The sequence below is a fragment of the Chionomys nivalis genome, chromosome 4 (genome assembly GCF_950005125.1).
Source record: "Chionomys nivalis chromosome 4, mChiNiv1.1, whole genome shotgun sequence".
In the NCBI taxonomy this organism is placed as follows: Eukaryota; Metazoa; Chordata; class Mammalia; order Rodentia; family Cricetidae; genus Chionomys; species Chionomys nivalis.
This window is the reverse complement of record NC_080089.1, coordinates 67,262,985-67,284,532: the sequence shown is the minus strand read 5'-3', so window position 1 is coordinate 67,284,532 and position 21,548 is coordinate 67,262,985. Positions and strand designations below refer to the sequence as shown.

The 21,548-nt window shown below is 39.7% G+C and overlaps 1 protein-coding gene across 4 annotated transcripts in view; it reads right to left on the bottom strand.

The window, feature by feature from the left end:
* The window catches only part of Vps13c (vacuolar protein sorting 13 homolog C), a 163,562-nt gene that overhangs the window by 96,282 nt on the left and 45,732 nt on the right, over window positions 1–21,548 (bottom strand). For all 4 annotated transcript variants that reach the window (XR_009057025.1, XM_057768280.1, XM_057768281.1 and 1 more), the window contains 11 exons: window positions 20,044–20,150; window positions 17,261–17,432; window positions 14,965–15,027; window positions 11,911–12,037; window positions 11,234–11,328; window positions 8,035–8,177; window positions 7,097–7,289; window positions 5,836–5,950; window positions 5,141–5,277; window positions 4,115–4,238; window positions 2,127–2,244 (listed from right to left, as the gene is read on the bottom strand). Coding sequence is in view for 3 of the 4 variants with exons in the window: in XM_057768280.1 (XP_057624263.1) it covers window positions 2,127–2,244; window positions 4,115–4,238; window positions 5,141–5,277; window positions 5,836–5,950; window positions 7,097–7,289; window positions 8,035–8,177; window positions 11,234–11,328; window positions 11,911–12,037; window positions 14,965–15,027; window positions 17,261–17,432; window positions 20,044–20,150 (1,394 nt within the window). In the remaining variant the exon portion in view is untranslated. The remainder of the gene's footprint in view (window positions 1–2,126; window positions 2,245–4,114; window positions 4,239–5,140; window positions 5,278–5,835; window positions 5,951–7,096; window positions 7,290–8,034; window positions 8,178–11,233; window positions 11,329–11,910; window positions 12,038–14,964; window positions 15,028–17,260; window positions 17,433–20,043; window positions 20,151–21,548) is intronic.

Below are 21,548 nucleotides of genomic sequence, written 5' to 3'. Positions count from 1 at the left end.
TCCTTCCTTACACAATGGAGTTGCCTCCTGTCTGTCTCCTAGCTGACTTGACCACAAGCTTCTCACAAGCATCTTCAGCTTATCCTCCAGCTGCCTGGCTAAGCTGTGAACAGCTCAAGTCAGCAGATGCCTAACTCTCAAATGGGTTACCAGCTGGCATTCAATGCAACAGTTTTTAAGTAAAAATCTCAGCATTAAATGTCACTATTAGGAAAAAGAAAGGTCTCTAATTAATGACCTTCTTCTAGGAAAGAGACAAACACAGGTGAGTGTGTGAAAAAAAAGACTAATAAACCTAGAGAAGTCATGAAGATTAAAGAATAGAAACAAAATAGAGAAATAATTGAACCCAAAAGCTGTTCTTTCAGAAGAAAATTAACTGATGAAGGACTAGTCACACTGATCAGGGAAAAAGACAAAAAAAGCACTAACTGCTTGTCCAAGAACAAGACAGCAAACATCTACAGATTGTTCTTAATGCATTAGAAGGTAACAAAGAATATGAGTGAGCCCTTTTTACAACTCAACAGCCAAGCTGATCAAATTCAAAACATACAATGCTGACCTAGAACACTTTAACCAGAGAAAAGATCATTTAAAACAACTTCCACAATGTGTAAATCCTCTCTAAAAGAACACTGTAGGCCTAGAACACGTTAAACCTATGAAGGATCTCCTGACACATTTTAACAACCACATGATGAATTATAATAATACTGGAAGAAGCCAAACAAAAAGTTAAAACTACAATTTCATTCATGGGAAATTCTAGAAAAGTCTATCAAATATTCGTATGAAAGAAAAGACCAACATTTTCTAAGGAAAGAAGTAGGAAGAGGAAAAAGGGTATGCAGGGCTCAAGAAAGCTTCTGTAGATGGTGAATATGTTATCTCAGCTCTAATCTCACGGAGACCTCTGTATGTCACAACCACAAAAACTGGCTTTAGAAAGACACTGTTTCACGAGAATATATTAAACTCAAAATATAGTTTCCATTTTTTATCCCCTTAGACTTTTCTTAGGATTTTATGTGGTATTATGATGTGGAATTTCATTGGTCAATAAAGAAACTGCCTTGGCCCATCTGACAGGGCAAAATTTAGATAGGCGGAGTAAACAGAACAGAATGCTGGGAAGAAGAGGAAGTGAGCTCAGATGCAGGGCAGCTCCTCTCAGAGCCAGACGCGATGCAGCCAGCCGCCAGGTCAGACATGCTGAATCTTTCCCGGTAAGACTAGTGCTACACAGATTATTAGAGATGGGTTGATCGGGATATGAGAATTAGTCAGTAAGGGCTAGAGCTAACGGGTCAAGCAGTGTTTTAAAAAACGCAGTTTGTGTGTTGTTATTTCAGGGCATAAGCTAGTCAGGCGACCAGGAGCTGGGGCGGCAGGAACACAGCCCGCAGCTCCCCACTACAGCATTATGACAAAACAAAAAACTAACTTCCTTTGAGATTTTTATTTCAATAATATGGAATCTTGACTTTCACACATTCAGAATCTCAGATAATTAATTTTTACAGAATGTAAAAATCTGAATACAAATTCTGAAGTAAGAGAGACAGCATATGTCTTACTCAGGATTATTATAGTTGTGATCAAACACCATGACCAAAAGCAACTTGGGGGAGAAGGGGTTTATTTGGCTTACACTTGCACATCACTGTTCATCATCAAAGGCGTCAGGATGGGAACTCAAATAGGACAGGAACCTGGAGGCAGGGGCTGATAAACAGGTTATGAAGAGTGCTGCTTACTGGCTTGCTCCCCGCCCAGGACCATCAGCCTGGGGGTGCCTTTATCAATGGGCTGGGCTCCCACCACCAATCACTAATTATGAAAATGCCCTACAAGCTTCCCTACAGGCAAATCTTAGGCAGGTATTTTCTCAATGAAGGTTCCCTCCTCTGAAACGACTGGTTTGTGTCAAGTTGACATAAAACCAGCCAGCACAACATACTATACAGATAAGCATTTTCTTTAAAATGTGTTTGTGCTAGAAGATAGAATAATCACTGTTATTTCCTCTCCAAACATATATCCAACTCTGTTTCCTTAAACTTCAGTAGCTGACACAGATATAGCACCCCTGCTGATTTCTAATACAAGACACACATACATACCTGGCCATTCTAACATCCTTCTCCACCATTGCCTTGGCCAACTCAACATGAATATCCATGGGTTGCAATATGTGCATAGTTGATGGATGCTGGAATCTACACTTTTTCCAGTTTTCCTCTTTAAAAATAAAAATTCAAATAGTAAATAACTTTTTAAAAACTGTCAGATACTCTGTGCAAAACCACTTTACAATGCTAGAAACAATGCTAGAAACTTAACAAATTTAATGAACAACTTTTACTTCTTTCAGCATATAAACTAAATAATCTGTATTTTAATACAGATTTGTAGAAGACAACATTATCAAAAAAAAAAGACTGCTTGTGTAATAACTACTCTTTTCCAAAAGGAAGATTCCAAAGACAGATTTCCCATGTGGTTAAAATAGCCCCATGCAGACCTTTATCCAGGACAGGGACTAAAGAGCTTATTGTTGAATAATTGTTGTTACAATAATTATTGTTACAATAATTATTTGTAAGGACATGCAAAAGGAAAAGCAGTGTTTATTGTCTATGTAAATACTCTCCTGATGTGGGAAGTTCATATGTCTATCTGTTGCTTTCATTGGTTAATTAATAAAGAAACTGCTTGGCTGGCCTGATAGGTCAGAACATAGGTGGGTGGAGTAGACAGAACAGAATGCTGGGAAGAAGGGAAGTGAGGGCAGACATGATGGAGCCAGCCGCCAGGTCAGACATGCTGAATCTTTCCTGGTAAAACACCACCTCGTGGTGCTACCAGATTATTAGAAATGGATTAAGCAAGATATGAGAATTAGCCAATAAGAGGCTAGAACTAACGGGCCAGGCAGTGTTTAAAAGAATATAATTTGTGTGTTGTTATTTCGGGGCATAAGCTAGCCAGGTGACCGGGAGCTGGGTGGCAGGAATGCAGCCCACTGTTCCTTCTACACTCTCCTTTAAGAACCTCTGAGGCTCTTGACAGGCACCAAGCAGACATGTCACCTTAATGTTAATAGATCTCACTACACAGACTAGAGCATAGCCTCTGTCTGCAGAGAGTATATCCTCAGGTGACTTTCCACAAAATGTGACACGCTCAAAGATATGTAATCAACACTTACATCTTCCACTAAAGGAATATGGTGGACCAAAAATCTGTACTTAAGCAACCAAAAAAAAAAAAAACACCAAATCTGTGAGAAAATAAACTATTTTTTAAGTTTTAAGAGTGTATCTAAAGGATGAGTATCTATAGTGAAAACGTAGTAGAAAGATATCTCAAATTTCAGATCTGAGAACACATACATATATATAATGAGATATCCTAGGGAGGGACCTACGGCTAAGCACAAAGTCTGCCTGTGTTACATACACATCCTACATGTAGGCCATGTGGCATCTGCAGGACGTGAGTGCTTTAAGTGCAGCCCACATCTGAGATTACATTTGGAATTTTTCACTTCTGGCATCATATCAGCATTCAAAATGTTTCAGATTTTGGAATAGCATACATCAGAGGAAGTTTACTATAGGATTTTTTAGATGTAGTATTCTTCAAATATGTTTCTCAGATACCTATAAAGTAGTTATAACAATGCAAAAATAAAGACTAAACTAGATCTGTAAATATTTTCTAATATAGGCAACACAGGGAAGGTGGAAACATCTCAAAGCATTAGGACAGAAGAGTTAGGACCAACTGTATCTTCTGCTGTGTTCCGACAGCTCACAGTCATGCTACAGAGCCCATGCACACGCTTAGGTTCAAATGGTTCTGGGTACCCTAGGATTAATAGTCCAGTGTCGACTTCTGTTATAACTATGGCATTCTGCACTGGGCTACTCCTACTGGGTTTTCTGAGGTGATCAGCAGGACAATTGTACAGGACAGTGGCTGGGACTGATGCCCATGAGCAGACAGACCCATGCACACACACTGCCAAGCCTAATAATGCATACACGTACACCCCCAAATCTACTTGAGTTAATCAAACCACCCTAAGAGCTGAGCGGTAGCTGACCTGCTTTTGCAAATAGCAACTGCACACTCTTTATTTCCACATCAAACTTGTCATATGCCTTATCTATTATTTCTTCCAGGGATGAATTAGTCGTCTTCTGTGTACCTTGGTCTTTACTGTTGAGCTAAAAAGAAGTGAAGAAAAAAAAAACTGAATATTTTTATATAACATAAAGTATACATACATATATACCAACACGCTTTGGTCAAATTTCAAAACTTCTAACTGAAGATAGGAGACTGCTTTAATGAGCTCATATTCTGCCTAGTTCCCTGGTGATTTGGAAGCAGTTTGTTAGGGATACATTACCTTGTCACATGTCTGCTGTGCAAGAGCTAGAGATGCTGAGCCAATTACACAGTTGTGTGCTTCAAATGTCCTGTCCAGAGGAAAGTTCCATCCTCTGTCTAACTCCTAACAAGTACTGCCAGCTACGCCTCGGCTCTGCTACTGCCCACCATGAACTCAGGACTCAGCTCCAACTTACTTCCTTTACCCCTTCCCAGATAAAATCAAGGCTCAAATCAGCTTAACTATGACCTTTTGCCAAATGTTTGGGCTCAACAAGATGCAAAATCCAAAACCCCACTCTAGTTCCTTAGAGCAATCAAATAATTTATGATATATATATACACAACATGGCATTCTATATTATGATATATATTTATTATATATTTATATATGATACATAAATGATATATATTAAATATATATGTATATATAGATAATTTCCTGCCAAAATATATGGCCCAAAAAATTACACTGTAAAATTAAACTCTATAAACCATGAAAACAAAGATGGTTTCTCTCCGATTTGAAAAACAGAAAAATCATCCATCCAGTCCTCAATGCCAAATTTTTGTCTTTAGAGGGATTTCTAATGACTTTTTTTTTGGTCTGGGTAGCCATATAACAATATGTATGAGATAAGTGTAGACTTAATTTAAGTGAACTAAAGAAAAACAGCAAGCTATCACAGTTACCAAACTTGTCAAATATAGAAGAAACAAGTACACATATACCTACCTGAAAAGTACCAAAATCTAAAATGAGAAGATTTGACTTTTCATGGTGAAAACCTGTCTGTGGAATTATTAGATAAGAAGGCTTCAGATTTATCCTTAAATCGAGGACTTTCCGAGTCTCAATAATATGTGTTAGTCCTAAAAGAGAGCCAGGAAAAAATGATATGGTCAATCTGACTACCAAAAAGACTGAGAATTTTACTTGACATTAGTGTCGGTTCTGTCAAAAATTCGGTTCTCAATTAATTGTGTAAAGCAAAAACTGCATTAAGTTGACAGAAAACAAACATCCCATAGCATATATACATAACAGAGCAAATCTTATATAACTAACATTTTGTCTAGGCATTAGAATGATTTGTCCCTGTGGTGATTCAACCTTATGAAATAGTCTGCTGGGTTCTTTAACACTAGGTGTGCATAGTGCGGTGAGTGGCTTGAAGAATGGAAGTGGAGGGTCGGTCCACAGAGATCATTCCTAGGCACAGGATCTCGGATGGAAGGGAGACAGAAACATCCGCACCCTCCATTACTCTCGTTCTCAGGGAGCACAGCAAGTTATACAACTTTGAGATAGCCATAGAACACAGCCCAATTTTAAAAGAGAAATAAATCCTAAACCAAACACAATGTTTCCATTACAATGGTCAAGTTTCAAGCTTAGTTGGTGCAGATAGAAAACACTGAACATTTCACCTGTGGCTGTTCTCTCCTTAATTTCTTCCAGCTTCATCAATGTGGCTGATGTAATTTGCTCAAGATCCAACCCCTTATCTGACTGAAAGAATTCAACTATAGCGTTGATAGTTTTCTGTAAAAAGAATTTTAAAACACAACAGGTTATATGTTAAATCTCTGTTAAATTCTAAAGGACTTACCTCAATTATAAATAGCTGCGGCTTTGAACTAAGGAATCAGAAATATTCTCTGCATTCCCTTTAGGAGTGAGAAGCACCGGTGAGCAAGGAATAGCCCCGTGGGCTTACTGAGAGGGAAGCCTGCACTCATGGCAGAGGTCTACAGGGCATGTGAGCTAAACTAGAGGTCTGACTGACAAGATCTCTAGTTTTGGCCTCCAGTTAGAAATCCCATCCCCCAGCATTGTGCTTAGATTCTGCCACTCTTTGACATTTAGAGAAGAAATTGGGGGAAAGCTGTTCACTCTTACCTACATATAAAACTTGAATATAAAAATATCAGATTTTTTTATGAGGAAGAAAGTGCTGGAAACTAGTTGTACAGTTGTGAATGTGCTAAGCAAACTAAGCCACAATCTTAAATGTGCAAGATGGTAAATCATGCCATGTGTGTGCGCCACTATAGTATAAAATGTTTTTGACTTTGTAATTTGCGTGAGTGTTTGTGTGCATGCACGCACACATACATACATACATACATACATACATACATACACACACATACAAACACGTATGTCATAGAACATGTATGGGGGTCAAAGGCCAGTTTTGTGGAGTCAGTTTTCTCCTACTGCCCTTACGTGGGTCCCAGCAATTGAACTCAGGTTATTAGGCTTGCATGGCAAGTGCTTTTACCCACTGAGCCATCCTGTGAATGCTAAAAAAACTATTAAAATTTATTTGTGTATGTGTGTGTGGTGTATATATATGTAATACATAATCATGTGTGCATGCAGGTATGTACACCCATGCAGGAGTACAGAGGCCAGAGAACATGCTGTCCTGTTCTGTCATTCTCTGCCTTTTTCCCTTGAGACAGGGCTTCTCACTGTACATGGAGCTAGGCTGGCAGCCAACAAGTCTGCCAATCCTCCTGTCCACCTCCAACAGTGCTGGGTTACAGGTACATGCATGCCCATGCCAATGTTATAGCTGAGGATTCAAACTCAAGGGCCTCATGTTTGCATATCAAGTGCACATAGCAGTCATCTCCCCAGCCCTAGTGACAGCTTTCAAAGTCACTTCCTGCCTATACTTACAGCATCATAGATGACCTCCACAGGCTGAGACTGAACGAGCAGAGTCTGATCAGCAGGACTGTTCTCAGGGTTGGTTTCAAACTCAATTTTGAGCAAGGATGATGAAGTATCACCAATGGAAGCCACCAGTGACGGCACAATGTCTTGTTGTCGCAAGCCCGTGACGTACCAATGTTCTAATTTTGCTTCTATCCTATTCAATAAGGAAAAATCAAGCATGTAATAGAAACAATTATAGCAATTCCTTTTAAAATGCCTTTGAAAACCATCCCTATGCCCGAAGCTACAGCTTATCATCTTAGGCTGGCCTCACTTACCTATGCCCGAAGCTACAGTTTATCATCTTAGGCTGGCCTTCACTTACCTACAAACTCTGCTTTTGTTGCCTCCACACTGTCTTATTAGCTATTTATAATGCACATGAAAACCTACTTTAGTCGACCCTAGCACATGGTTCTGGTCACGGTGTTTAAACACAGACAATACCATCGCCCTGTTTCCACACCACTCCCACATCCTCCTCCTGCTTCTCCTGGCGTCCTTCCCATCCAGCCGCCTGCACCTCCTACTGCTTCAGTTTCTCCTGCCCACAACTGAGCCATGCAGTCTAACTGCAGGCATCTCACACCTTGCTCTACAGTAAGTTGTCTAAAGTGTTAAATGGTCTTGAATGGGATTTTTTTGCATATACTCTTATCAAATACAATGTAAGAGTCTTGAAAACAGAAATGTACTTTACCCTAAACAACTGCCACAGAATAGAGACTCTAAATAAAATACCGCCTGACAAGCACTTGCAGAGGAAAGGAGGGAAGTTAGAACAGTGACTTACATTGTTTGTAAAACATAAATTTTCTTTCACACTGCATAAGATTATATATTTGGAGCCTACAATTATAAATGTAAATGAAAATGAAGTCAGGTTCTGAAAAACTTACTTAAGTGCTTGTGCTCCTGGTCGCTGGGATACTTGGGTACCCAAGCCAATTATCTGAATTCTCAGGATTTCTGGAACATTCCTGTTTTCTCTTATTATGATAGAGGTGCTCACCAACTTCAGAGTCAGTATATGGGCCACATACTAAACAGAGGGAAGAATGAAAACAGTTATCATGCGAATGAATTCTAGCTTTAATGGTTTCATCTTAATTAAACATGGTGAATTATCAAATGACTCAACAAAACTTACAAGTTCCAGCACCTACATACTCTCCATAATTGAACAAGACTAGAAAACTCAATGAAGCCAACTTGGACAGACAGCACACTTACAAAGTATCCAAATTCATTTGCTTAGTTTTAAAGAAACAGCAACAAAACCTTCAGAGGGAGAAAGTTTCCACTGAGAAGCTCTCACTCATACAAACTAAGCAAGCCAACCCACTGTAGAGAAGAAAAACTGTAGACAAAAATACCTGCTGGATGGCTGTAGAAATTTACATCCACATTACACAGCACACACACATACACACATGCGCACATGCACAGACACACACACACCCATTATACACATACATGCACCTGCATATGTGAGAATATTCCATACCAAAAATATACTTAGGACAGACAACCACTGGGCAGACGATGTGGAATTTGGGGATTTGTTTCCCCTCGAAACATTTGAACTTTTTTTTTTTTTTTTTTTTTTTTAGGTTTTTCGAGACAGGGTTTCTCTGTAGCTTTGGAGCCTTTTCTGGAACTAGCTCTGTAGACCAGGCTGGTCTCGAACTCACAGAGATCCGCCTGCCTCTGCCTCCCAAGTGCTGGGATTAAAGGCGTGCGCCACCACCGCCCAGTGAAACATCTGAACTTTTATAAGCATGAAGGCAGCCTATGAAACGAAGCTCGCCAGGAAGATACTAGAAATCAGTCCTAGCACAGGGCAGCAGCACTGAAGAAACACCCACTGGTCTGGCTGAGACCCAGGAACAAACAGCTAAAGAATTAGAGGAAACTCTCCAAATGAAAAGCAGAAAGATGAGAAATGCAGAGAGCTGAAAAGGGGACAGAAGACACCACGAAGGCACAGCTCACATCTGAAGTCCCAAAGGAGAAAGGAGTGAGCAATGTGGCAGAAACTATTCACACCGGTGAGACCTATGACAGTCAAACTACATGAACAAAAGCAAGTATAAATTTAATCACAGTAAATACTAGACTTGATGGGGGAGGGGGAGGGAAATGGGAGGTGGTGGCGGGGAGAAGGCAGAAATCTTTAATAAATAAATTAATTAATTAATTAAAAAAAAGATTCAGAACTGAAAAAAAAAACCTAAAGAGTAAAGAAAAACTTTCTCCACTAGATGGCCCCCTAGCTTACATGAGCAACACTAACTGGACTGAGCAAGTAGTCAGAGACAGGAAGGATGGGGGGGAAATAATAGTTGGGAGGGGGACATGCTGGAGATATGGGGAACGTGGGAGAGAGAAATAAAAGAGGATTTGATCATATTTCATTATATTCCTGTATGAAATTCTCAAGAATAAAGAAAAATTAGAAAATTATATTAAGAAAAAATTATGTAAATGAGAATGCCCTTCATAGATTAAAACAACATACAAAGGAAATGAATGATCATAAATATCACTATGACACAGTACAGCTCATAGCTGGACACACTGATAAAGGGCATAAGTCAAACAGCAATAGAATTATGGACTCAAAGTCTTTTCAAAAGGAATCAACATCCTACAATTTTAAATACAAGAGTAGGGGATGTATCCTTAAAATACAAGAGAAAATAATAGTTATTTTCAGAAAAAAACAACAAAAATTTAGAAAACTAATTGCAAGCAGATCTTCATTAGAGGGAAGAAAACAACAGACATCACTCAAGAGAAGGGAAATAAGGGAAATCAGCGACCATTGGTCAGTGAGGGGATACAAGATGCGATTCAATGACACTTCCCATCTCCCCAAAATCATCTCTGGAGTCAACATGATCTCTATCAGCATTACAGAAGCATGTTTTCCTGAAAGTACAGATGATTCTAAAAGTTGTACCCAAGTACAAAGGATAGAAGACCTGTAAGTAAATCTGCAGAGTCCCACAGACTGCAGTGGAAGGACAAACCACTTTGCTTAAAATGTGCACTTACAAATGAACATACAGGATGGCCAACGAGCCATGGGAACATGCTCAACGTCATTATCAGAAAAATAGTAAATTAAAAATACAGCAGGAAAGCAGCTATCCCCTTAGAACGGCTAAACATCAACAGGAAGAGCAGCCATCACAAAGAGTATGCTTGAGAAACTTCTTTTTTGTTTGTAAGTTGTACATACATCTACCCTATGACCCAATAATTCACTCCTAGGTATACACAGTAGGAATGAAAACACACAGTTTTGTTTTGTGTTTTTTTTTATTTGTGCTTACAAGGGAGGGAGGGAGGGAGGGAGGGAGGGAGGGAGGGAGGGAGGGAGGGAGGGAGGGAGGGAGGAAGAAAGAGCAAACTAGAAATAAAGGTAACCCAAATGCTTTTCAACAAAAGCACAAATAAGCAAGTTCTGGATTTTCAAATGATAGAATCCGACACAGCAATGAAAATATATTAGGTACAACAGCAGAAATGGCTCCAAGGATAAAGCCAGACAAGAAAAAAACCTGCTTTTTGCTTCCGTTTACATAAAAACAAAATACCCTGTAGAACAAAATCACGGGTTGTCTCTAACAAAACACACAGGAAATGAAAGAAGTGATTGTGTTCATAATCAGGACACTGGTTATCTCTGGGAAGAGACAAGGGGAGGTGTAGGGGGTTCTAGGAGGGTACAATATTCTAAACCTTGACACTGGTAGTCACTGTAGCCAGTGACTTTTCAACCTGTCAAATATGCAGGATGTTTTTGATCTGTTCACTTTTGCTAAGAGTTAAACTTCACAATAAAAATGTCCTAAAGATTCAACCACTCGCTCTAACAAGGACTTTCACGGGGTTCTTGATTTACTCGCTAAATCAAGCAGTCCTACAGTTGAAGAATTTTGACTGGTATAGCCTCAGAACAGCATACAGCAACTACACTAAGGACAACATCTTTTCAGTAGCTACTCAGAACATCATTAATTTAGCCCAAGTCAAGATAACCCAGCAAGTGAATGAAGCAAGACACTTGTGAAGGCACCCGACACCTACCTGCTTGGGCAAAGCAAAGTTGTAGGAACTCTCACTGTAGCCAATGGCAGTGAAGAACTTTTCTTTCTCCTCTGGAGTCATAAGGTCATCGATGGCTACAATACAAGACAGTCATTTAGGAAATGAATGGCTTTGGTTTTAAAGATAGTTTTCAACAATCAATAAAAATACTAGGTTGGAGGAAAAAGTCCACAGACACAAATGCCAAAGCAAAATCAGCTACCAAATTCCTTCTAACACACCACTTTGGCTTAACTAAAACAAACACCCTGTATTTGATGTTTATGTTAAGAAACAGCAAAAAGACACTCCCTGTTAAAAAAAAATTCAGCTCTCAGATATACACATTTTTAAATTCACTAAAAATTTCAAAACTTAACCTGTGATTAAAATCTATCTCAAAGTTAACAAAAAAGAATACAGAATGCTTAGACCTCTAAGCAGGAACATGTTAAATCGCTCACAAGTCATTTTAAAGAATTTCAAGTTCAACTCTAGGTAGATAAACAAAGCAATTATGTAGTCTGTCATACATGTTCATGTGTTCCTTTGCTGGATCAATGTACATAGCCTGTCATATGTGTTCATGTGGTCACGTGTTCCTCTGCTGGGTGTGTAAAGCAGCCTGCATAGCTTTTCCTCATCAGCGCATGAGGACTGCCTGTCTTGAAACTTACTTTCAGGGATCAGTGAGTCCTCATCTTTTTTCTTGGACTCTTTCTTTCCCCAAAACCCACTAAACCAGCCACGCTTCTCGCCTGCCTCAGCAGACTTTTTCCTTAACTTCTGCCCAGAATGAATGACCTGAAAAATAAAAATTGGAGATTCACTCAGAAGAAACACTCTGTTCACTGTTAAGTATAACCACAGTCAATTTTGTTTAGTGCTTCAATAAAGTAAGACAGAAAAGGAAGCCAATTCTTTTCTGAAATGATGCTCACAGTATAGCCTGGATAGTGTGGTCTATGGATCACCTCCTTCCTACACCTCATGATAGAATTTTGAGGAAGACATGTCGTTTAGCTATAGCTAAGGACTCTGAATTTCCCTTTGTACTGTAATATGCTGGTGTCTAAGGAGACACTAGAATAATAGGTATATAAAATGAAAATGATTCTTTAAAGGAAGATGCTTCTGTACCCATAATATTTTAATCTAAAAAAGCACAATTCAAAACTGGCATGCATTGCTGGTTTGCCGACCAGTTCATGGTGGGAAGGAGAGACAGAGACAGAAACAGTCAGTCCTCAAATCCCATCTCACCTCTGGCCTGACATGAATCCTAATGTGCTTCCTACTGCTCCTTCTCTTGGACCATTTTTCAAACACCAGAAAACAAATGCTAAGAAAAGGGGTCAATGATTTAGACTCTACCCTCTCATTCCCTAATTTTAACAATCTTCAAATTCACTTTTAAGAGAATTTTCCATGGATAGTGAATCATAAGCATACTTAAGTACCTCAAAATAAAAAGTAAAAACAATCTAAAAGAGAAGTTAAAAGAAAAAATTAAGTTCTACAATGAAAAAGGAAGTTTGATGACTGAATTAAGGCTATGCATGGGGTAAATGTTCAATGTCTCTCCTACATCACCCATGAGTGTAAGCATTCAAGAGTGAAGACAGGAAAAAATATCAGTATGTATTAAACATGGTATTTTCATTCCAGCATTAACATATATGTGCATATATACACATTGTTTATATTATACACATTATATAGATGTTTGCATGCAGTGTTTGTGTACAGACAGAATGAGCAAGAGAGGCAGACAGCTCTGGTTCAGCTCTGCCCTTGGACATCTTTCTGGCATGTCCCCACCCTCCTGGGGTCATTTGTCGAATCTCCCTTTCTGAGAGTGTTGAAATATGAGCGGCAGGCATGGAAAGAGTCTGCGAGACATTCTGCAGGACACAGCAAAAAATGACTAAACCGTCTTTGAAATTTCCTGCTTGATGAAAATGTCTGCTGGATACTATGGGCCTAAAGGCTGAAGATGGATGCCCCAACAGTACAAAAGAGCTTTGGGTGACTGTCCAGGCAGTGAGATGTCTCTGTCATTTCTAGAGTTTTGGATCTCTTGTTTGCTTAGGTAATATTATATCCTTCTGGAGTCTTTGATGGAGTTGAAGAATGGTTAGTTATAGTTATAGTTTCCTTAGTTATAATAAAAGATAAAATAGATATAAATATTGTAACTGTAATTCTTGCTTGATAACTGTTTTGCTATATGTAATCTTACTATGTTAAAGTGAAAGCCTTTCTTTTTTGTTTAAACAGAAAAAGGGGAAATGATGGAGGTGGGTCTTGTATTAGTCTGTTGCTTTCATTGGTTAATTAATAAAGAAACTGCCTAGGCCCATTTGATAGGCCAACCCTTAGGTGGGTGGAGTAAACAGAACAAAATGCTGGAAAAAAGAAGCTGAGTCAGGGAGTCGCCATGATTCGCCCACCAGACACAGACGCAGGTTAAGATCTCCCTGGTAAGCCACCAGATCGTGGTGCTACACAGAATATTAGAAATGGGTTAATCTAGATATGAGAGCTAGCCAGTAAGAGGCTGGAGCTAATGGGCCAAGCAGTGTTTAAAAGAATACAGTTTCCGTGTAATTATTTCGGGTAAAGCTAGCCGGGTGGCGGTGGGAAGCAGCCCTGCCGCTCATATTTCAACATGAGAGAAGCTTTCTCTGCCCTCTCATTTAAAACTGCAGTCTCAGTTATCATCACTGTCTAGTCCCAGGACTCTATTTATGTGTATATCCTGTCTATTTATGTTAACTGTATATTTATGATCCTTCTCTCCCACTGGGAGGAATTTCTTTGTTTTGCTCACTCTCATATGCTAATACAAATGATAATGAGGAAGAAGGAGGAGGAGGAAGAGGAGGAGGAGGAGAAAGAGGGAAGAGGAGGAGGAGGAGGAGGAGGAGGAGGAGGAGGAGAAAGAAGAAGGAGGAGGAGGAGGAGAAGGAGGAGGAGGAGGAGGAGAAGGAGAAGAAGAAGAAATCACTTACTAAAGGCCAGGCCCCTAACAGCCCAAGTGTTTTAACTGAGCTATTGCTATTTGTCCCCACAAAAAGGACAAAACACAGGTCCCATTATAAATGAGAAAACCAAAGCATAAAGAAATTAAATTGCTAGCGCAGGTCACAAAATCAAAAGCCTGAAAAACTGGGACCATCTGACCTCCAAGTTCACACACTTAACCATACTCTAGAAGGAAGAGAAGTGACACAGAAAGAACAAGGCGCACCAAGTCCTGGTGGCAGGCAGGAAAAAACATTATAGAGAAATTGGTCCTGATTTTGGAAAATAAGAAAGAAAAACAGCAGAATGCAAGAAGTAAGAGGGAAGAGGAAAAGAGAAATGAAGTATTTTTTAAAATTAACTAATAAATAAATAAAAAGCTAAAGTAAGTGTGTTAAGTCATAAGTTAACTGTAATGTGTAACATGTTTACTGTAAAGCTCTGAGTTGCTAGACTGGTGGAGAAGTTAGATTCACTTTTTGTAAGTTTTAGATTACACTATTTTAATCTTCCTTCACACATTAGCAGCTTTTTCCAGTTGCTTTTCTCTAGAGACTAAATGAAGCAATAAAGACCTGCTCTCTATTGTAATTTGGGTAAACCTCAGCAACTTCCCATAAAATGAAGATTTCTTTATTCTGCGTTTAAAGTAGTGATAGTAACATGATTAATAAAAACTAAAGTCAGTGAACCAAAATGATTACCTCAACTTGAGCTTGTTGTCTCACTAAAATAATGTTAAAAACATCTAGACTCTTCTCCAAGTCCTGCAAAACAAGAGAAATAATGATTATATAAAAAGTATGATTGATGGATTCATCCAGTCATTACCAATACAGACAGTGATCAATGAAAGCATAAGTTAGAATGGACATTAGGCTCCTAATAGTTTTACTGTTCACAGTAAGAGAAGTAAAGGTTTTATAAGAAACTGAATCCTTATTGAATAGTTTGAGAATAAAGTTTCCTTCTGTGAGACATTATAGATAACTGCACATAAAAGCAAGAATGTTTACAACAGGAGCTCTGCTGGGGCTGAAGAGATGGCTGGAAATCAGCCCTGGATTCCCTGCAGAGGACTGGAGTTTAATTCCCAACAATACCTCTGGCAGCTCCCAATCACCTTTAACTCCAGCTCCAAGGTATCTGATGCCCCCTTCTTGCCTCCTTGTACTTTTTACTTGTGAGTACAAACCCACACACAGACACGCATATATACACGGAGTGGCATTTCATTTGTATTTTAATAAATAAAAGCTTGCCTGAAGTTCAGAGAGTAAAGCAGCCCCCCTGGTCAGTCTTACAGACCAGGCAAGGGTAACACACACCTTTAATTCCAGGTATGGCAAGTTGCCATAGAAACCAAGTGGTACAGCCTTTAATCCCAGTGGTACATGCCTTTAATCCCAACCCTAGAGAGGATTATAAAATGGGAGGCGAGAGCTCTCAGGCTCAGGCTTATTTTAAGGTTCCTGGAAGCAGGATCACCATTTCAGACTAAGGTCAAGGTAAGAGCCATTGTTGCTTTTCGGATCTTCAGGTTGAATCCCAATTTCTCTCTCTGAATTTTTATTAATCATGCTTCATTTACATAATTTTAAAGACACAAAATTTTTAAAAAGAATAAAAAAGAAGACTCATTTTGGGTATTGTGTGTGTGCATGTGATCCGTACTTCTTACTCTCCCCTAGTCTGTATTATTTTATAGCCACGATTTCATTACAAAACAAAGCATGGGATAATACCGGACTCACTGAACATAGCGGACAATGAGGACTGCTGAGAAGTCAAGTACAGTGGCACTGGGTTTTGATCCTACTGCACGTACTGGTTTTGTGGGAGCCTAGGCTGTTTGGATGTTCACCTTAATAGACCTGGAAGGAGGTGGGAGGTTCTTGGACTCCCCACAGGGCAGGGAACCCTGACTGCTCTTAGGGCTGATGAGAGAGGGGGAGTTGATTGAGGGGACGGGGAGGGATATGGGAGGCGGTGGCGGGGAAGAGACAGAAATCTTTAATAAATAAATAAATTAATTAAAAAAAGGAATGCAAATTACTAGAGTGAGCACATAGACTACAGGAGGAACTAAGACTCTAACACTCACTGGCTGGCCTGTGTCTCGGGTAACTTGTGTATTTTGTCTGTGCATCTCTTAGGACTGTAAGACAGGCACAGTCTTCACTTTACTGCTGAGAAGAAGCACTGTACTTGAGAAGCTGAGAAGTCTGTGCCTGTAACCAGACACCCGGTAAGCACAATGCACCTAAGTGCTCATCTTTGGCTCCCACTCCTATGCATTCCCTGATGTGTCACATGGTGACTATCACGGTTCAGAAGCACGAGTCCAGCCCACTCTCGCACCCCGGACACTGTGCCTCAATGGCAGCAATAACCAAGTTCTGTATTCAGGGCGCAAGTAAGACCCCAAGCCTTCCTCAAGGAGGAAAGGGTTGTTGTTTTGCTTTGTTTATAAATAATAATTTAAGCTCCATAAAGGAAATAACAGTACTATATAAGTTCTGGAATTTTTATGATCAGAACAAGATCTAACAAATGAACATTTAATGAGTCTGACGTCCATTTTCTAAACAGTATTAGAAAAACCAAATACATTTTCCCAAACAGTCTGCAGGAGTTTTACCGTATGTGACATTATGCTAGGGAAAAAAGATTGCTGATTAATAAAAAGGAAGAAAGAAAAAAAATAAAAACTCTATTTTTCAAGTAATTCTCAAAGCGATAGGTCTGTTCTTTCTCAAATACATTCTAATTCAAACTGTATACATAAGAATATGAAGGAGTGGGCGGTGGTGGTGCACAACTTAATCCCAGCACTTGGGAGGCAGAAGGCAGGCAGATCTCTGTGAGTTCAAGGTCTGCCTGGGCTACAGAGTGAGTTCCAAGACAGCCAAAGCTACAGAGTGAGACCCTGTCTCGAATAAACAAAGAATATCAAAGGGTGTTTATACATATACCAAAACTAACATATGGGAAACATACCTGAATTTGTTTTTGTATTTCTTCTGAGACTTTTGCTTGTGTTAACTTGTTTTTGTAGGCAATTTTGTAACTCTTGAGTAACTGCCTATGTTTTTTTATGTTACTCCATGACCACATCTGAGTATATCTTCTTATATGAACTTCAAGAACAGAATCAATTGCATATTTCCACCTAAAGTCAAATTTTGTTAATGTACACATGAATATAAGGGTATAAGAAAATAGTTTTAACTTTTCAGAGATACACTGTTGATTTTTTGTTGTTGTTCTTCTTCTTCACCAGCCAGTAACTCCAACAGTAACACTACAAGCCCCCAGTACAACTCTCTGACCTAAACAGAGGAGCAAAGAAACACTCCAGGAAGAGGATATACCTAAGCCAACACACAAAGGCACAAAATGGAAAGCTGTGCAGTCATGCTGGAGAGCAACTTTTTTTTAAAAGGCAGACCACATACAGCACAATGACTTCGTACAATTATATTTATTATCTTGGGGTGTCATAGCTGTCTTAGTTCACACTGCATGATGCCCACACAACCAGGAAAAGCATTTCAAATAATACACTATTTCATATAACTCCACTTTAAGTTATATAGGTAAGAGGGCCAGGGAGCCAGACCAGAGCCATGACAGGTTTCTAATAGCCCCTGCCAGGGATCAGGCCTTAGTTTCAGTTTGCTGCAAGTGGCTGGAGCTGAGCATGCAATTCTCGGAAAACCACAGCACAGGAGCAACCAATCAGCAAGCAGCCCACAGCCTTCTGTTAGCTCAGCAGACTATCAAAGCCTCCTGCTAGCTAAAGATAGCTTTCCCTACCCTGCTGTTGGAAAGTCCCTGCACACTAGAGCCACCTACCAATCAATCAGCCCCAGACTAATCTCCCTCCCTGGAATTCCCCTAGCCTGGTTTAAAAGCCCACAAGCCTCTCCATCAGTCGCCATCTTGCCACCCCTGCATGAGGTATTTTTGTTCTCAAAATAAACGCTCTTGTTGGTGCATTGGCTAGAAAGTTCCTCAGAGACCCCCCAACATATGATCGCCCTTTGTTTTGGTCTATCACTGTTCTGACTGTCACTGTGGTCCATGTTCTGTGTTTCTTTCTCCAGGAGGCTCGAGCTAACTGAATCTGAAGGGTGGGGTTTTGACGGATGGACGCAATAGAGACACCTCCACTTCATGGGCCAGGAAACATCCCAGACCTACCTGGGGGGACAGAAGACATGCCATCAGCTATCTCTGGCTTCTTTGTTGGTTTTCTTTTTTTGTGTGTGTGTGTGTGCCATACCAGTACATTTCTGTTAGTGTTATTTTATGTCTTTCTGTCTGTAGCGTTACCTCATCACTTCTCGTAGGAGTGGGCCTCTCAAACTCAACTTCCTCCCTTGTGTCTTATTTTGGACCATTCTAAGGACTTTGGGGCCCAAGCCTGGGCATGATGGGGCAGCAGGGAGAAACTTACTACGGTTGCTAAGCTGCTGCAGCACTGTGGGACATTTTAGCAGGGGCCTTTGTGGGGCTTCTCCAGGACCCTAACACAGGCTGTGTTCTACTGATGATAATTTTGAATCCATGTGGATGACTGACAAGACTTTTTAAAACATGCTCAAAGGCCGGGCGGTGGTGGCGCACGCCTTTAATCCCAGCACTCGGGAGGCAGAGGCAGGCGGATCTCTGTGAGTTCGAGACCAGCCTGGTCTACAGAGCTAGTTCCAGGACAGACTCCAAAACCACAGAGAAACCCTGTCTCGAAAAAAAAAAAAAAACATGCTCAAAGTCTTGAACACTAAGATAAAATTTTGAGAATCCAGAAGCAGAATATAAAGAAGGCATTTGTGAGGAGAAAAAGAAAAATCAAAAGTAGCAAAGACAGAAAAGATCTCTCTTTCATTATTGTTTTGGAAGAGTCTAGACAACTGTTGCAAGGAACCACTTGTTTGTCCCGCCCACCCAGAACCAAAATAATCACACAGAAACCGTATTAATTAAATCACTGCTTGGCCAATTAGCTCTAGTTTCTTATTAGCTAACTCTTACATCTTAATTTAACCCATCTCCATTAATCTGTGCATCTCTACAAGATTGTGGCCTACCAGCAAAGTTTCAGCACATCTATCTCCAGCAGCAGTGGCTCCATGGCATCTCTCTGACTCCACCCTTCTTTCTCCCAGCATTCAGTCCAGTCCTCTCTGCCTACCTAAGTTCTGCCCTATCAACAGGCCAAGGCAGTTTCTTTATTCATTAGTGGTAATCACAGCACACAGAGGGGACTCCCACATCAGACAACTAGACTCTAAAAATTTCCTAACTCTGAATGCCTGAAATATATGATTATTCATTTCTTATAAAATGAAGATGACTCAGTGGTCCATGTGTTTGATGAGCAAGTTCAAGTACCTGAATTTGCATCCCCATAATGCATGTAAAAGTTGAGCTCATTGGTGCACATCTATAGTCCCAGTGCTGAGGGAAAGAGGGTGGAACAAAAAAGTAGAGCTCGGGAGCTTGCTGGCCAGCCAGCAGAGCTGAAATGGGAGAGTTCCAAATTCAGTGAGAGACTGTCTCAAAAAATAGAGTTGGAGAATAGAGAAGCAACTGAGGAAGACATCACCATCAACCTCCAGTCTCCAAACAGTCAGCTGGCAAGCACAACTTCGCATCTACAACACATGTGCAAACATACACACACACACACACACACACACAGAGAGAGAGAGAGAGACAGACAGACAGACAGACAGACAGAGAATAATTTTAAATAAAAATAACAAATTCTAACTTACCATTGCCGACAATTGGTGTGAAGTGGTAAGCAAGGTTTGTACTTCCTATATGGTACATTTCTAACCATATAATCCAGCGACTCCAAAAAGTCAATCATGCTTAAGTACTATTGAGACAAGATCAAATTAGGTTTGTTACAATGAACATGCAAATAAAAATTAGATCTGCATCTTTTTTTTAGAGGACCCCAAAATCTCTGATAATTCAAAAACCAACCAACTACACCTGATTAAACCTGAGATTATCAATTAGAAATTAAAGCACAATATTTTAAGTTTTTCTATAAAGAAAACTGTGCTGGTATTCAAATTGTCACATGACCCATAATAAACTTTTTTCAAATACTCGGAAATGAGAAATAAATGCATATCTTGGCAACAGTGAAATGGAGTGTCTCCTAGTATTGATTGTATTTGTGTTTCTAAACCTGCCCACTTTTCTCTGGACCTTCATCTTTGCCACAGCTATAGGAGCTGACTCTTAATCTGCTCCAGAAAATCAATACATAACTAAGCAAGATGAGGCTTTTTAAGCTCTCGCTTTACTACAAACACAACTTTGTGCTGTGTAAGCCTGACAAACAGTTCAAATGAAGAAAAATAGACAAGGAACGGGTAAGAATGGTCACAAGTTGAGACAGAAAAAAATCTGGCTTCCTTTGACGTTTCCTCAACACAGTTCTACCTGAGGGTTACTTGAGAAACGTGTCTAGCCTAAACTTCAACAATAAATTACATCCCATATTTCAAAGCCATAAAGGAGAAATGATACAAAATACCTAGTTACAACTTATATTCACAATTCTATGAAATAAAATTATAGAACATAAGTAAAATAGATTATTTAGGTTTATTTTAAGCTACACATCTATAATCCTAGCACTAAGAAGGCTGAGATAGGAGGATTACTGCAAGTTTAAAGCCATCCTGGGCTATATAGTGAGTTCTGGACCAGGCAAGAATAAACAGATGAAAAATAATTATTTTCCCTTTTGGTAATGCAGCTATTAGAAAATCTAAAGCAACAAAGGCCATTTACATTCTACTTATTAGAGAGCATTAAACTAAAAGCCCAGGCATCAACACTTCTTTTCCTCTCAATTCAAGTCTCCGGGGCTGCTACCCAAATCCTCCAAGGTTATAAAACTTAGAAAACCAACATAGTAAAAACAATTGTTCTGAAAACTGAAGGAATGGTACTTGCGTGTCTGCTATTAGAAACTGAGACAGTGGGGTTGGAGAGATGAGTTGTTGCTTGGGAACAGGGGCTGCTCTAACCTGCAAAGGACCTGGGTTTAATTCCAGTACCCACGTGGCAGCTCATAACCCCAGTAGCTCCAGTTCCAAAGAACCCAACGCCCTCACCTCATCTCCCTGGGCTCATATATTCACAGAGCCTTACACAGTATATCTAAATAGAAATAAATTAATAAATAAAGTTTTAAAAAAAACTAAAAAGGTGGCAAGATGGCCCAGGGATAAAAGGTTGGTGCCAACCCTGACAA